Genomic DNA, 17,941 nt, shown 5'->3' on the forward strand with positions numbered 1-17,941 from the left:
CCCTTTCTCTCTCTCTCAAATAAATAAATAAAATCTTTTAAAATAAATAAATGAATAAATAAATCTTTTCAATGAATAGTACTGGGTCTACCGGACAGCCACATGCAAAAGAATGAAGTTGAACTCCTACCTCACAAGATATATAAAAATTGACTCAGAATGGATCACAGACCTCAATGGTAAGTCCGAAAACTATAACATAGTTAAAAGAAAATATAACAAGAGTATTTACAATAACTAAGATATGGAAATAACCTACATGTCCATCAACAGATGAATGGATAAAGAAATTGTGAATTGTGGTATACGTACACACACTGGAATATTATTCAGTCATTAAAAAAAAGAATGAAATCTTGCTATTTTTGACAACAGGGATGGATCCTGACGGCATTATGCCAAGTGAAATAAGACAGAGAAAGAAAATCGCTGTCTGATCTGTCTTAGATGTGAAATCTTAAACAAACAAACAGAAAAACCTGCCAAACTCAGATACAGAGAACAGTAGTTGCCAGAGGTGGGCGGGGGGCAGGGGCGGGGAACAGGGATGAAAAAAAAAATAGGCATCCAATTCTGTTCGTTCAATGTGGCAATGCTTGCTTTCAAGTGCACTTCTTAAAATGACTTTGTCTAACTGAAACATTCCCCATAACAACCAATGTAATTTTAGGTTGTTTTCGTAGGATTTTGACTTTTTTTTTTTTAAGATCTACAGGTTCTGTGACCACCGTCGTACCCAAAAGGTGGACTGCTCAATTATCTGAAACTTAAGGATACCATTTCTTCAGATGAGCCTTGGGTTTCTCAAGCCAAATTAATACTTGAGTGGGGTGTGGCACTGGGCTGGGATGTTGTGGTGTTTTACAGTGTATCTCACTGCACGGGAATTTTTCTTGAGGTTGACAGGTGCCCTCGTGTCACTCTAACCTGCTCCATAACCAGTTTAGAAAGCATAGGAGTCTTAGACTCAGGTGGCAAAAAATATGGGAAAAAAAAATTTATAAAAGAAAATACAGGACTAAATCTTCATGACCCTCATGGATTGAACAACAGTTTCTCAGATCCGACACCAAAACCGTTAAGTGACAAAACAACAATACAGGGATGGGATTTCATCAAAATAAAATTTGTCTTCTTTTTTTTTAAATTTAATTTTATTTATTTATTTGACAGAGAAAGAGATCATAAGTAGGCAGAGAGGCAGACAGAGAGAAGGGGAAGCAGGCTTCCTGCTGAGCAGAGAGCCTGCTGCAGGACTCGATCCCAGGACTCTGGGATCATGACCTAAGCCAAAGGCAGAGGCCATTGAGTCACCCAGGCGCCCCAAAATTTGTCTTCTTCTAAGGACGCTATCAAGAAAGTAAAAGGACAACTCAATGGGAGAAGGTATTTGCAAATCACATAGCTCATAAGAGATTGGTCTTGATACAAGATATAAAGAACTTTCATAAACCAACAATAGACAAAAAACCCAATTTAAAAAAGGATAAAGGGTTTGAATTGACATGTCTACAAAGAAGGTAGAAAAATGGTAATTAAGCACATGAAAATTCATCAGTCATTGGGAAATGAAAATTTAAAACCAGAGCAAAATACCACTTCATACCCACTACAAAGCTAAATTCAAAAAGACAGATAATAACAAGTGTCGACAAAGATGTGGAGAAATCGAAACCCTCCTACAGTGCTGGTCCACGGTAAAATGGGACAGCCACTAGGGAAAACTGGAAGTTTCTCAAGGTTTAAGTTGACCATAAGGATTACCACATGGGGGGGCGCCTGGAAGGTTCAGTAGGTTAAGGCCTCTGCCTTTGGCTCGGGTCATGATCCCGGGGTCCTGGGATCGAGCCCCGTGTCAGGCTCTCTGCTCAGCAGGGAGCCTGCTTCCTCTTCTCTCTCTGCCTGCTTCTCTGCCTACTTGTGATCTCTGTCACATAAACAAATAAATCTTAAAAAAAAAAAAGATTACCACATGGTTCAGCAATTCCAGTCCTACAAAGAGACTCAAAAGAAATGAACACATGTGCACATGGAAACCTGTACACAAATGTTCACAGCAGCGCTATTCCTGATGGCCAAAAAGTAGAAATGACCCAAATGTTTATCAGCTGAGGAACAGGTAAACACAAGGGGTCATAATCCGTGCCATGGAATATTATTCAGTCATGAAAAGGACTGGAGTTTTGATTCATGCAATAGCAAGGATGAACCTTGAACACACAGTACAAAGTGCAAGGAGCCAGAAACAAAAACCACATTGTGTACGATTCCATCAATACAAAACGTCCAGAGCAGGCAAATTCATAGAAAGCAAATTAGTGGTTGGGAGTTGGTGGGGGGATGTGGGGAGTGACTGCTGGTGAGGACAGAGCTTCTTTTGGGGACATGAAAAGGTTCTGAAATTAGACAGTGGTGATTGCCACACAACTCCATGAAGATGCTAAAAATCACCTGACAGTACACTTTAAGACTTTACTTTTTTTTTTTTTTTTAAAGATTTTATTTATTTATTTGACAGAGAGAGATCACAAGTAGGCAGAGAGGCAGGCAGAGAGAGAGGAAGGGAAGCAGGCTTCCTGCTGAGCAGAGAGCCCGATGCGGGACTCGATCCCAGGACCCTGGGATCATGACCTGAGCCGAAGGCAGCGGCTTAACCCACTGAGCCACCCAGGCGCCCAAGACTTTACTTTTTAACTAAAGTCTTACTACACCCAACGCAGGGCTCAAACTCACAACCCAAGATCAAGAGTTGCATGCTCGGGACACCTGGGTGGCTCAGTCAGTGAAGCATCTGCTCGCAGATCGGGTCATGATCCTGGGGTCCTGGGATTAAGCCCCACATCAGGCTCTCTGCTCAGCGGGGAGCCTGCTTCTCCCTCTGCCTCTGCCACTCCCCGTTTGTGCTCACTCACTCTCTCACTCTCTCTCTCTCTGAGAAATAAATAAGCAAAATCTTCAAACAAAAGGACACCTGGGTGGCTCAGTTGGTTAACCGACTGCCTTGGACTCAGGTCATGATCCCAGAGTCCCGGGATCGAGTCCCACATCGGGCTCTCTGCTCCTCGGGGAGCCTGCTTCTCCCTCTGACATTCTTGCCTCTCATGCTCTCTCTCATTCTTTCTCTCTCGCAAGTAAGTAAATAAAATCTTTAAAAAAAAAAAAAAAGAGTCACGGGGTGCCTGGGTGGCTCAGTGGGTTAAAGCCTCTGCCTTCGGCTCAGGTCATGATCTCAGGGTCCTGGGATGGAGCCCCACATTGGGCTCTCTGCTCGGCAGGGAGCCTGCTTCGCCCTCTCTCTCCGCCTGCCTCTCTGCCTACTTGTGATCTCTGTCAAATAAATAAATAATTAATTAAAAAAAAATAAAACAAAAAGCAGGAGAGCAGCCCAAGTACCAAGAAGGGAGCAAGTCCATCATCTATAAAAACCACTGCTGGGGGCCTAGGCGGCTCAGTTGGTGGAACAGCCCCTCCTGCTGCTCACTCGCTCGCTCTCTCTCTTTCAAATAAATAAATAAATCTTAAAAAAAAAAGAAAAAGGGATAAAAACCACTGCCAACCCACACAAACCCTCCCAGAAAGGCCCAGGCCTCTGACTGTGGCTTGGCCTCATCCTGCCCTCCTCCGGCCTTATCCCCTCCATGACCCTGATCTTAGTCACAGCCTCCGTCTCCGGGTGGCATGCCTGCCCAGTGGGTGCCTGACTCCAAGGGGCGACAGCAGAGGGGCAGCCCAGGTCGGAGCGGGGCCCGCAGCAGGCCGGCTGCCTTTGCTGAGGGAGTACCTGTTAGCGACTGAGATGCACGGCTTGTTTACGAGGAGGAGAGGGCATTCTAGAACAACTAATATGCACTGGGCACCATACAAAGGGCAGGGGCACCCCCGAGAGCAAGGCCCTGGCAGCAGGGCACCGACCTTCTACTGGGTGGAGATGGACAATAAACCAAGTAAACGGGTAGAACCATGACAGGGAGTGACGAGGGCTTCCAAGAGAAAACAAGCAGGGCAAGAGGATGAGGTAACAAGACGGAGGCGTTTTAGCAGTGGGGCCAGGCAGGGCCTGTGGAGGAGGAGAGCTGACCACAGGTGGAGGTGACAAGTGATCCATCAGGTTATCTCAAGGAACGGGCCTTCAAGGCAGAGGAAGAGCATATGTGCAAAGGTCCTGAGGTAGGACCCTGTTTCACAGCTTTGAGGAACAGTGAGGAGCCTAGTAGAGCCAGAAGAGAACAAGTAAGGGAGGGACGGAGGGAGAGAAAAAGAAGGAGAGAAAAAGAGGAAGGAAGAAGGAAGGAAGGAAGGGAGTACTGACACAATTGGACACTCATATGCAAAAGAATCTTAACCTCCATCTGTATCTCCTAAGTCCTACATAAATTAACTCAAAATGTACCTGACTCATGAGCCACACAGAGCCAGGAGCACACGTGTTTCCAGCAGCATTATTCACCGTCGCCGAGAACTGGAGACAATGCACCGGCCTTCAGCGGGTGAACAGATCAGCAGACCGTGGCCCGGCCACATCATGAAATACCGCCCCCAGCAAGAAAAAGGACCGAAGGGCAGTTGCCTTCAGCCCGGATGGTCCTCCAGCGTGCTACACAGAGGAAGACACGGCGGACTCAGAAGCCGCGTGGGCTCATTTACCTAAGATTCTGGAAAAGGCAAGACCACGGGGTGGAGAGCCCATCCTCATCCTCAAGTGCCAGGTGCACAGGGTGGGGAGGGCACGGGGGACTCTTGGGGGGGACTGCAGGTGCTCTGTCTGCTGATCGCGCTGGCGGCGACACAAGCCTGCTTGTCGGTCGAAACAACTTTATGCTAAAAACGGTGACTCTATGTAAATGATACCTGCAGGATGGGACACAAGCCGAGGGGCGAGCAGGCGCTCCTCCTGCCGGTGCGGGGAGATCTCCAAGAAACACTGTCCAGTAACAAGCTCACCGCTCTGACTAGGGTGTAAAGCTGTGCAGGGGGAAGGGAGAACCAACACACACGTTTGCTTCTGTCGGTCCGGAGCCCAGGCGGGCACACGCCCCCGGGGAGCAGAGCAGTGAGCTGTGAGGGCACTGGCTGCAGGGCAGACAGGGAGCAAGGCCTCCCTCTCCAACCATTCTGGAATTTTGGAACTTGGTGCCATATTGAACATACTACCGATTTAAGCCATCAAGAACCACCTTTGAGGCTTCCAAAGGATGGTGTATGAAAAGGAGAAAAAGGGCGCCTGGGTGACTCAGTGGGTTAAGCCGCTGCCTTCGGCTCAGGTCGTGATCTCGGGGTCCTGGGATCGAGTCCCACATCGGGCTCTCTGCTCAGCAAGAAGCCTGCTTCCCTCTCTCTCTCTCTCTGCCTGCCTCTCCGTCTGCTTGTGATCTCTCTCTGTCAAATAAATAAATAAAAATCTTTAAATAAAAAAAAAAAGAAAGAAAAGGAGAAAAAAAGAGTGAACCACTGCGGGGAAAGCTGACAGACACCGCCTTGACCAAGAGATCAAGGTTAGGATCACCCATGGGAAGACCTGTCAGGGGTGATGGACCCGAAAGGATGTGGAGGGAAGGGCTCCTTACCTCTGTGTTCTTCTCCCCAAACCTGGAGCCCCCATCTCATCATGGAAATACCAGAAAAACCCAAACTGAAGGACATTCTATCAAATGCCAAAGGCATGAAAACCAAGCAAAGAGGGTGGTGCGGTCACAGACCAGCAGAGACTCCGGAGGAGGGGACGACTGGCCTGCAGCGTGGCATCCCAGCTGGGGTCCTGGGCAGAAAAAGGACACAGTGGGGAAAGCTGGAGAAATCTGCAATAAATCTGGCTTTCCTTAATGATAACAACCTACCAAGGTTCATTTCTCAGTTTGAGGCACCCACGTACCATGGGGCAGTGGCTACATGGGCACTCTTGCTACTGTCTTTGTTCCTTTAAACTTAAAACTGGTTTATTTTCGGGGCACCTGGGTGGCTCAGTCAGCTAAGCGACCAGCTTTGGCTCAGGTCACGATCACAAGATCCTGGGATCGAGCCCCAGGTCGGCTGCCTACTCAGCCCAGTCTGCTTCTCCTTCTGCCCCTCCCCCCACTCGTTCTCTCTCTCTCTCTCTCTCTCTCTCCCACCCAAGTAAATAAAATCATTAAAAAACAACAACAACAACAACAAACTTGTTCTTCTTAACTTGGTCAATCTAAAATTGTTCCAATATAAAAAATGTATTACAAGCAAAACAAAGGCAAAAACTCCTCCAAACCGTGAAGAGCGGGAATTTGGCTTGAGGCGGACCACATTCTGGCAGGAAACATGGGCTTCTAATGGCACTGGGGGGAATGGGCCACAGGAACCTCTACCTTACTCCGGGTACGCCCTAAAGGAATGACTCTTACCTCACAATGAACAAATAAATCTTAAACTTGGAAAGAACTGAAAACTCAAGCCAACGTGTCATGTTCCGCTGGTGCTGGCAGTGTGTTCCGGGGGGAGCCTCCCTCCTTGGCCAGCTGCGCGCCCGGAGGCCCCCCTTCCGGTGACCGAGGCCTGGCAGCGCCGGTGGCAGGTGTCGGCAGGACAGACGCCAGAGGCTGGACTTCCGTCAGAACGGCTTCCCCCCAGACGAGGGGAACTCAGTGTTGCAAGACAAGACGAGCCGACTCAAACCACAGGAAGGCTCCCTCAGGCTGAGTGGGTGGCTCCCCGTCTCTGGTCGCAGTCCCCCAATCCTGATTTAGAGAACCCTGGCACTCTGTTGCCCTGCCGCGGAGCGAAAGAACAATGTCTGAAGGCATCATCCTCAAAACCACTGGCTCCCTGGCTACCGGGCCAGCTGTGAGCCTCCTGGACAAGGAGGCTGTGGCCATCCGGAGGAACCCTCCCCATCAGCAGAGAACACAGAGGCCCGATGGCCTGAGACAGGCAGGGCTGTGTCCCAGGCCCACCACAGGGGCGTCCTCCGGGGCTGGCCTGGCCGTGCCAGGGTGTATCACCCAGCAGACGGCTGTCACCCCAGCTGGGACTGTTCCTGCCTCCTCTGCTCGCCAGCCAGCCTGCCGGTCCGTTTAGACTCTTATCGCTGGGAAAAATGTATCACGTGGCAGAGTCTCCAGGACGCCTCCTCCTCCTCCTCCTCCATCTGGGCGTGGGGGTGTCACCAGAGGGGCTGGGCAGCTCTGCTGGCCACCTGTCCATACCCTGCGGGTCTACAATCCGAGCAGGTTCAAGTTTAGCCAGAAGTCGTCTCCCGTTACAGAGCACGGGTTTTCCATGCTATGGCTCATGACCAGAATCCCCTGGGAGGTTTAAGCTGGTCTAGGGAGGGATGCTGGTATTTTACGACCTCTCCCCCTAGCTCCCTATGGGAGGACGACCCCCAGTGGCTCTCTTTCCACAGTTCTGCCCTGGTCCAAGTGGGGACTCGGGCATCCTGCCTTAAGAGCTTCAGAGCTGGGGCGCCTGGGTGGCTCAGTGGGTTAGGCCGCTGCCTTCGGCTCGGGTCATGATCTCAGGGTCCTGGGATCGAGCCCCGCATCGGGCTTTTTGCTCAGCGGGGAGCCTGCTTCCCTCTCTCCCTCTCCGCCTGCCTCTTTGTCTACTTGTGATCTCTCTCTGTCAAATAAATAAATAAAATCTTTAAAAAAAAAAAAAAAAAAAAAGAGCTTCAGAGCTCACCACGGGGCTCCCGTGGTGAACGTGCCGGGCAGAGTTGTCCCCACTCCTGCCTGACAGCCAGGTACAAAGCAAGAGTTAAGGGGGCGGCTCACTGGAAGGTTTGTGGGGCTTCCATTGCCCCAGCCTAGGGTGGGGGCCCCTGTGACGCCTGGGTAAGTCAGCCCAGACAGACATCCGAGCTTGATTGGCCCTGGGGTCTCAGTACAGTACTGTCATTACTCAGTGTCCACAGGACAAATCACAGTCCTGCCCATGAAGAAGATGCGCGTGCTTCTGGCCCCCTTGGAGCAGCCCACGCCCCACTCTCCACTGTGAGCCCCAGCAGGGAGTCCCAGCCCCGTCCTCCAGCCCCTTTTCTCAATGAATGTCTGTGTAGTCAAACTGATCCAATTCTGATTTCTAGGGACATTCATTCAACAAATACGCATGCTCCTACTACTAGCATGACAGCAAGGAACACACAGACAAAATTTCCTGCCCGTGAGAACCTGCCATTCTATTGGGGGTTGGGGGGGAGGGGCACAGGTGGTGTGGACAGAGAAAGAGCCAAAACAACGAAAATAATTTCAGGTGCTAAGAAGAGCTCAGAAGAAAACACGTCAGGGAAGGGGGTCTGAGAGAGTGCCAGGCCCAGTGTGAGCCAGGGTAGGTAAGGGCTGGCCTCGCAGAGAAGGGAGCTTTCCTCAGGGACCCAAGAAGAGACCTGCAGGCAGGTCACACAGAACTCTGGACAAAGAGGAGATGCAAGTAATGGAAAACGAGGCCTCAGATGAGAGTGAGCCTGGGGGGTTCCAGGAGCAGGCTGTGTGGCTGGAGGGATGAAGGGGGGGAGACTGGGAGAAGGGGAGGGCAGGAGGTGGGGGGGAGCACAGAAGTTGGGAGGGAGGCGGGAGCCAGGGCAGGTTGTGCCAGAGGAGGGATGTGCCCCGACTCAGGGGTCCACGGGCACCCAGAGCGCGTGGGGGTTGAGGGCAGGACCCGAGGAACCAGGGTGCAGGCGGCTATTCTCAGTCAGACTGAGCTAAAGGGGAAGAGCAGGGTGAAGCGTAAGGGGGAGGACCTGCTGACCAGTCCCAAACCAACCCCAGGGAAGCGGCTCCGTGATGGTGTCTTGACCACCACGCCGGGGGGGAGGGGAGGACCACACACCCCGCACTGGCCACCGCACTCCTCTCCCACATGCTGTGCAGGTGCCCCTGCCCACGTGCAAATCCTGGGACTAGATGACCAGGAAGAGCCTCAGCATCCACCCCCAGAGGCTGGCAAATATCCAAGGTGCCTTGGTACCCTGCCCACTACACCGCCGCGACCAAGAAGAAGGGGGATGAAGGAGGGTGCGTGTCAGGATGAGTGCCCAGTGTTGGGACGGACGCGATACTGCACACCTGAAAGCAATGTAACACTGTATGTTAACTAACTAGAATTAAAATTAAAAAAACTTAAAAAGCCGAAAAAAAAAAAAGGAAGAAAGAAAAAAGAAAAGGACAGAAAAGACAGCACCAATGAACAGGGCTCAAGCCACAAGCTGGGGCCCACAGCCAGGCAGGATGGGCACAGTATGAATTCAAAGGAATGCCAACTCCTGCCCATTCTCCTCACCTTAATGGAAAGACCTATGCCTCCTCCAGGAAGCATTCCCTGACCACCACTTCCGCCCCAAGGCTCCCTATCAGAACCTGTGTCTTCCACGTGCCTCCACACCCCTTGTCACTGTGCCTCCCGAGAGGACAAGCAGCTCTGGGGGCTCACTCACAGCAACACCCCCATTCAATTCCAGCCTCTGCCACTTGCTAGGGGGGCGCCATTCTCCCCCGGGGCCAAATACTGACTGACTGAATCCGTGGGCAAGTGCGGGGACTTGGACACCCCCAGCTGCATGCCTCCTGCCCCAGCTGCCTCCTCTGTAAGATGGGGCCGTCCCCAAAGGACACACAGACAGTGCTCTGCGCCTGGCACACGGGAAGCACGTTGAGGATGTGGAAAGTCTGTTCGGTGTGGGAGGAAGCCCAGGGCCACCCCCAAAGCCCACTGAGGGACGCTCATCAAGCACCTGAGGTGCGGTACTGGGCCCGCCGGTGGGCACTGCGAGGACCTGGGGGGTTGGTTTATTCGACACTTGGCCTCGTTCTAGAAATCTCTTGAGGCCATGGTGCAGGACAAACAGGGCAGGAAGAGTGAAAACTCGACCCTCGGAAGTTGGGCCACAGGTTGAGGGTGCCACTCCAGGTCCAGGCCAGCAGGCCCCGGGGAGGCCTCCCATGAAGGTCAAGGTTCTGGGTTCAAGTCTGGACACCCACAGCTCCAACATCCCTGGGCAGGCCTCTCTGACTCAGTCTCCTCACCAGTTAACAGGGATGGAGCACCGACCGGCCCCAAAGTGAGAAAGGCGCCCGGTGCCAAGGCCCCAGCATGGATGACACACATGGAGGGTGCCGCCACTTCTCACAGGGACAGTCACGGCAACTCCCGCTGGCCTCCTTCCTCCATTCCTTAGCCCTCTGGGGCCATCAGGAAACTCCAAGCAGCAGTGACAGATGCTCCAACACAGAAAGACCTCTGGGATGTGTTAAGTGGCCAGAAAGCAAGTTGCCACACTATGTGACTGGGGTGGTCTCAGTTCTAGAAAGCAGGCACACTGAAAAAGAACCAACTGCTGGGGCGCCTGGGTGGCTCAGTGGGTTGGGCCTCTGCCTTCAGCTCAGGTCATGGTCTCCGGGTCCTGGGATTGAGCCCCGCATCGGGCTCTCTGCTCAGTGGGGAGTCTGCTTCCACCCGCCCCCCCGCCTGCCTCTCTGCCTACTTGTGATCTCTCTCTGTCAAATAAATAAATAAAATCTTTTTAAAAAATTAAAAAAAAAAAAAAACAACTGCTGGCAGGGCTCAGATTTTCCACAGGTTCCGGCAGGGATTTCTGGACAAAAACACACAAGAGGGGTCTGGCAGGATCCACCCCAACCTGACGACGGGGCTCCCTGTGGAGCCGGGAGGACGAGACGGGGCTGAAGCATGTTCTTCCTCATCAGTTCCCTTTTCACGAGAATTTGGCCTTCGGTGTCCTACTTGCGTAATGAAAGTTTAGGGAAAGCAGGCCTCCCACGGGCCCGCTCCTGACCGTCTCGTGCCTGCTGGTTCAGGCCAGCATCTCAGCCCCCTCTCCAAGAGCGCAGCAGCGACCCGGAAAGCCGGGATGCGGGGCCCTCCGTGCCCGCCCTTCCGCCTGCAAGGGACACTCTGCCCCCAGGTCTTCAAGCGGCCCGCTGCATTGCAGGGCACCCACAGAGCCCCTGTCTGAAGCAGCCCCCACCCAGCCTGCTCTCTCTGTCCCCCGACCATCGTCGCCGCACTTCATGTTCAGAAAATTGTTCTTATAACTGTTCACCCAATCTCTGTCCATCCTGGTCCCCGCGGGACTCCCAGCACCTGGCAGGGGAGGTGCTCCTGGACCCAGTGCGGCTGGACACGCGGCTAACAGCCTCAAAGGATGCTGGGAGCGAGAAGCTGCTCCACTGTCCCCTCAGCCCCCTCCTTGGACACAAGGGCTATGGCGTCCACTGTCTACTCCATGCCTTCCCACCCCTAATGTCCCTGAGCACCCGGCTCTGGAGGAGATGTGCCCAGTTCACCGTCCAGCTCCTGCACTCCTCCCTGCGTGACTTCAAGTCAGTTCCCCTCTCTGGCCTCAGTTTCCTCACCTTTGCAAAGCAAGGATGCTAAGAGCAGCAGCCCAGGGCTGCCAGGACCACATGATCAATTTTTGGACAGAAATCCCCAGGGGAGGACACAGAGCGATGCTAAACAAACATCACCTCCTACCGGGTCATAAACATCCAGCAGCGGGTGAAGCCAGGAGTCACCCAGCTCCCTGTTCAAGCTGAGGGTGACTCTGGGAGGGAAAATCTCCAGCACCCATCAGGGACCTCACTGCCAATATTAACAGGAACCCGAAACGCACCCAGAAGCGGAGTCTTTTCTCTCCTGGGCCATCTTGCTTCAGAGGCAAGGCAATTTGTCTTTTATTCGGATGGGAGCTAATGCCCTGTAAATATCTCATTATTGGCTTGCATTTTCCCAAAGCTTTCACACAATAAGGGCTTAATTACAGCATGTGGTTAGCAACGCCAGTAAATTAAGGGTTCGCTGATGTTCCCATTTTTTCTTGCAATTGAGGGCCCTGTAATTTCGGCATTTCCACTCAAATCCGTCAAGAGCCTGGCAGATGTGGCTCTGACCCAAATGCAAACACCTGGCAAGACACGTGGTTCCCTTCCGTCGGCGTGAGCTCTGAAAACCCTCAATCTTGAACTGTCCACAGGCTCGGCCTCTGCCCTCAGCCGGAAACGACCAGCTCACTGCTGGTACCTAGTGAGGGCCAGTATCCCTGGACAAGTAAGTCTGAGAAAGCCCTCGGCCGCCCGGAGCTCAGCTCTGGAGAAATCTGTCTTCCCGGCCATAAACATAACCCGAACATGCAAAACCAAACCAAGAACTATAAGGGGAGACCACCCACATGGGGGGGTGGCTTTCTGGCGGCATACACCTTCCCAGGCTCTTTGCTCCGAAAATACAACTGCTTTGAACCAGACGAGAGCACACCTCGGCTGGGTCCGGGAAACGAACAGGTCTCACACAGCCTTCCGGACCCTTAAATCCTCTTCTCGCTCCCCAGTAGCTATTTCATAGCTGGGTGTCCAACACCCTGTCTAGCCAATTTGCTACTGTGGGGCATTTTTGCTCCCCATCTCCCACCACCACAGGCTAAGTGAGCATAAATGACTCTCACACCAAGTATCTGACCCCAGCCACCATTTCCACTTAGCAACGCACCAGTAAGAGGCCCCCCGCTAGCATTTCTGGATCTGGCTCAGTGGAGGGTCCCGGGTGGATCCCTGCCGGCCCAAAGACAGAAAGAGACCCGCCGCACGAGAGGTACTCAATTTATGGTTCTGCTAAAATAAGGTGGTTTTATATAAACAAAGTAATTACAAATTCCTTTTCTTTGCGGAAAAAGAAATTAACTGATGGTGAGTCCTCACCTGGGGCTTTTGCAAAATACAGGGCTCTCCTATTTCACAAGGATTAGCTCATTTGAGCCTCAGCCCGCTCCCAAGGGAGAGGGAACATTCTGAACCCCATTCTCCAGATGTGTGAAGTGAGGCCCGGAGAAGTGAGGTCATTCAGTGGACCTGTGATAGGGACAGCCACATTCCTACGGGCGCCTTTGGACGCTCCCCATTCAGGCTCGCCCAAGTACTACTGACCACACAGGCAAAGGAACTTTAGTTTTGCTCTGCAAGGAGAAAGGCTGTCATTTTCCAAGCAGCTTCAAACACCTATGACTGTGAAGGCACATGCCTTCCGGGCATGCACATGCCCTCAGTCTGGCAGGGGCGGGAGCAGCCAACAGTCATCTGACAGGTATCTGTCCCGCACCCACTGTGTGCCAGGCAGCCTGGTGCGGCCATGTCTCCTGGAGGGACACGTCACTCAAGACCAAATGGAAATGGGGCTGGAGATGGTAAAGACCCATGGGCAGCTGAGTCTTGTCAAAAGAAAAATGGCACTGGACCCCTCTGTGAGCCGGCAAATGCTGTTCACTGAGAAAATCAAGGTAAAGCTGAATATCAAAGGCAAGAGCCCTCAGCTTTCCCAGAACCATGTCCAGAAGGATTGGAATGGCGCCACCACAGCCTTCCCTCCGCTCAGAGCCTTCCCAGGCCCCCCACCCCACCCCACCCCAGCACCTGCTAATCTCATCTGCCCTGACTGTCCTGCTATCTTGGCCTGCAGGCAGGCCCACCTCAGGGCCTTAGCACTGGCTGTTCCCACAGCCGGAGATGCCCCCCAGCAAATCTCCACCAGTGGCTCTTCCCTCACCTGCTTAAGTCTTAGCTCAAATGTCATTTTCTCAAAGAGGCCTTCCCTGACGGCACCCCCCCCCCCCGGCCCCTCCTATTTAAAGCCCTAACTTGCCCCTGCCTTCTCCAAGAGCCTGCTCTTCTAGTCCTTAACAGTTACCCATTTCCACCCTGTTTCTTCCTTATCTGCTCCCTTTCTTATCTGCCCCCCAGCACAGGGGTTTTGGTATCTTGCTCAGGGCCGTGTCTGCAGCCCCCGAACAGGGCCGGACACACGAGTATGCGTGCTCGAAACATTTTTCAGTGAACAAATGAAAACTGCACAGCGTTTTAAGCACTTTTCCTGTGCTGGACACCCTTTCGAGCATTTAGTCCTCGCTCCACCCTCAATGACAGGCACCAGATGACTTTATCTTCCCTAAGAGGTAAAACACACCCATCTGGTCACCTGAAAGGGGCCCATGAGGGGACACTGTTAACAGCCCCATTCCCGAGCTGGGGATACTGAGGTTCAGAGGGGAAAGGCTCACGGGATCAAGCCCAGCCCTGGGGAAATTCTGAGCTGGGGGCCTCAACCTCAGCTTCCTCCTCTTCTCCCAAGGAAAAATTTCCCAAGCTCCTCCCTCCATTAGGCTGCTGAGGCTAAAAGACCAGGGTCCCTGGAGAGCCACATCCTTCCCCCTTCTTGGGGCCACATGCTAGTACACGGCGGACAAGCCAAGAGTCTTAACCTCAAAGGTTTCCAGGGCCAGGCAAATGTAAAATGCGCCTGGGCGGGTATTAGGGAGTAGTGAGGAGTGTGGCACCTCATGCCAAGCAAGACTCGGGCCTAAGGAGGCCAGAATACGATAATCGTAACAACAGTTGCTATGGGCACAGGGTCAATGCACTCGACACCCAGTAACTCATGCAGTCCCCCCGGGAAGGGTCTAGTTATCACCCCGTTTTACAGAAAAGGAACCTGAGTCCACTTGGCCAAAGTCACACACCCAAACACGCTGGAAGTCAGGCCTAAGGCCCGGAGCCCACGCGCACCACCACTACACTCGAAAGGTGTGCAGCTAAGCACTGCAAAAATCTGAATTCTGATGCAAAATAGAAATACTGGCAGCTAATCAGAAACAAAAAAGATTCTAAACACTACGCAGGTGAAACAAAAAGACCAGCACGCTGGCCTGGGCCCCCGGCTGCCGCTCTGCAACCACTGGTACCGGCTGAGCTAACTGGGCCATTCTCCCTCGGACCACATTCTTCGAAAACCAACAGGAGGTGGCAATGAAACAGCAACGCCCGTGCTGACCCCCCGGCACAGGCCCTTGACAAACTCTCTCGCTTGCTCCTTGAAACCATCCAAGATGTCCACTGTTAAGGGTCCACAGCCCAAAGAAGCAAACAGGTTCTCATTCAAAATGAGGCCTGCCTGCCGTCCCCCTAAGGCAGGGCTTGGTAGCTAAGAAACCTTACCCACGCTCCAGAAATAAAAAGAAGTTAGCTCTGTTTGAGCAACCCATACCCAAGAAGCTTTTTTTACAAGTCTGGTTCTCAGGCCCTGAACTAATGCTCTTAACGACCAAGGTCACATTGCAGGCTTCTGGGAGCAGGTTGCCACAGGAGCCCACTCAGTTGTAGGTGCCTGGGAGGGTGGGTAAGAGAGAAAGGGGAGGGGCAGAGAGGCAGAGGGGAGGTGGGCAGGGGAGAGAGACCCCGGGTCCCCAACCTAGAGCCCCCAGTTCCTCACTGAATGGCCCTGAACACGAGTGCTCTGTTGAGCCTCAGTTGTCCGATCTGTAAAGTGGGATCATAGCAGTGTCGGCCTCATCAGGCTTCAAAGCAGTCCAGTGTGTAACTCAAAACACTTTCATTCTGATTAGTTTTTGTTGCTGATATAAGAGGAACCAGTGTGGGGAGTAACAGCCTGTCCGTGTCGACCTACTGTGCGCCAGACACTGTGTTAAGGACTTTCAACACACCATATCCCTGCATCACAGCAACAGTCTTGTCGAGGGACTCGTCACCCCATTTTTAGGAGGGGAAACTGAGGCTCAGAGAGGCCAAACCACCTGTGCAAGGTCACAAGGCAAATGACATGGACAGAGCTTTGCTGTGTGCTCACTGAAAGCCCGGGCAGGGAGGAAGATAACCATGCAAAGGGGCCCACAGCCCAGCCCAAGGCTCAGCCCAGGCCCAGCTGACCCCAAGTCCACACCTTTCCGCCACAGTGGACAACAGGCAAGGCGCCAGAGACAGAGCAGCAAAGGAGGAAATTCATGCCGCTGAGAGCAAAACTCCGGGCCTCCGGGAAGGCAGGGTGGGGCTGGGCACCCAGCTGGGTTCCAACGAGCCCTAGCCTGGTGCCCTTGGGCCAAGGATGAGTCTTTACTGAACCTCCCTGCTCGTGCCTAAGCTGGGGATAAGAGAACCTCCACCTCGCGCACTGCGGGGTTCAAGATGCTGACAAAAGAAAGCCTGGGGCCGGCCGCAGGGACATGGCCCCTTAACACCGGTAACAACCACAGTAATATAACGATGACTATGATGTTATCATTCAGCAGCCACAGGCACAAATCGAGTCCTTCCCAGAATGGAGAAGTGACAGTCCATCTGGGAGGCAGAAGGACAAGAAGCGGGGGAAGGGAGAGGAAAGACCCGAACACCCCTGGAGGCCACATGTCCAGCTCTCATTCATCCGCTTCCTGAATCCTGGAAACAGCCCACAGAGCGGAGTCTGTCCACTGGACAAATGGGTAAACTGAGGCTTCCCAGGGCTGCCCAAAAGCCTTATCAGGCTCCAACCAGGGCCCCCAATTTGCAGGCTTTCGCTCGGGGGTTAGCCTGTGTTCTGGGGCCCCAGAGCACTGTGACAAGGGCGGGGGAAGAACCCTGCAGAAAGTTCGCCCGCAGGGTCCTACTTCTAACTAACAGGGAAATTCAGGTTTCATCCTTCAGTTCCCTGTCCTCTGCATGCTCCCACCACCCCTCGCTACTGCAGAGGTGCGGCCAGACAGCCAGGGCTTGCCAGGGCACTGAAGGGCAGACTAAGATAACGCCAGACACCTGTACAGACAGACAAAAGGATCCATTCGGGAGAGAAGCCAGCGTTTGCCAGAGACCAGGCTTTGGAGTCAGCCTAGGAGAACCAGACAACCGAGTCCCGCAGGGTCCAGCCAGCCAAGTCAGGCTGCAGAGGCCAGCCAGAGTAACCCAACAGAAGCACGGCTAAGTGTTAAAGTCTGCGAGGAGCACGGACCGGCGGCCAGACAGCACAGGTCACCCCAGACAACTAGCCAGGCAGCAGGGGCCGCCCTGAGGGACTGGACAGATGGACAGCCAAATGGTGGTGGCAAGGAGTTCTCTCCAGGACAGAGAGACAGCCAACCAGACGGCAGGGGCTGCTCCAGATAAATCAACAGCCAGCCAGACCACAGGGGTCGAACCAATAGGTATCTAGCTGGCAGGTTTCGGACAGACAGAGGGACCTAACCCTGACCCACTGGCAACCAGATGGTAGAATTCAGCCACGAAAGCTGGGGTCCAGAAGAGTCAGCGACGGTCCACCGCACTTCCTGGCCCACGCCCCCCAGTTGGTGAGACGCCCCAAGGGAATGAGCCGGATCCCCAGACCCTGCAGGAAGCCCTCCGCCCAGGGCGTCCCACAGAGCCCGCCTCCCTGTCCCCGTCCCCGTCCCCGTCGCGGGCACGCAAGCGCCGCAGTTACGCCGGCTGCGCAGGGCGCGCCATTCCCGGTCCGCCCTCCGCGCCCTAGGCCGCCACCCGCCCGCCGTCGCCGCCGCGCTCGCTCACCGGCCGACGAAGTTCTCGAGCACCGAGCTCTTGCCGGCGCTCTGGCCGCCCACCACGGCGATCTGCGGCAGGTCCAGGTGGCAGCTCTGGCCGATGGAGCTGAAAGCGTCCTGCAGCTTGTTGACCAGGGGGATCAGCTCTTCCATCCCGCGGTTGCCCATTGCGCCGGTGGCCCCGGCCCGAGCGCCCCGCGCTCCCCGCCTGCCCCGGCCCTTAACGACGCGGCCCCGCGGCGTCCGCGGCCGTTGCTCCCCGCCCGCCCGGGCCTCGGCGCGACGCCCGCTCCCGGCTCGGCCTCACAGTCGCCGCCTCATCCGGTTCTCAGACGACACCCGACCCGAGCGACCTCCCGCCCGGGCCCCGGGGCTGCGCCCAAAGCCCTCACGCCGCTCCCGATTGGCCGGTCGCGCTGCCACTCGTACATGCAAGCCAATGAAAGAGAGGTATAGGCCTGTGGTTGAGTGACCCTTCCCCCGAAAGACCTCCCGGCGGGCCCATTGGACTCCAGAACTGTCGATTTTGCGCAAGAGCCAATAGCGTGGGGGCAGCGAGTTGTCAAGGCCAGGAGGCGGTGTTTCGGAAAATATAGGAAAAATAGGCTCCGCCTATTGTGGGAGGCACCCTATGGGCAAGAG

General features: G+C 53.9%; 1 protein-coding gene across 13 annotated transcripts in view; it reads right to left on the bottom strand.

Annotated features, from left to right (window-relative positions):
* The window catches only part of DNM2 (dynamin 2), an 84,554-nt gene extending 66,925 nt beyond the window's left edge, over positions 1-17,629 (bottom strand). For 10 of the 13 annotated variants that reach the window (XM_047702492.1, XM_047702481.1, XM_047702475.1 and 7 more), the window contains exon 1: positions 17,307-17,628. In XM_047702492.1, coding sequence (XP_047558448.1) covers positions 17,307-17,467 — 161 coding nt within the window. In that variant the 5' untranslated portion in view covers positions 17,468-17,628. Of the gene's footprint in view, positions 1-17,306 lie in introns of all 13 variants that reach the window. The other 3 variants (XM_047702439.1, XM_047702380.1, XM_047702400.1) reach the window with 1 other exon arrangement.
* Between the last annotated feature and the right edge of the window lie 312 nt (positions 17,630-17,941).

Source organism: Lutra lutra, chromosome 1 (assembly GCF_902655055.1).
Source record: "Lutra lutra chromosome 1, mLutLut1.2, whole genome shotgun sequence".
Lineage (NCBI taxonomy): Eukaryota > Metazoa > Chordata > Mammalia > Carnivora > Mustelidae > Lutra > Lutra lutra.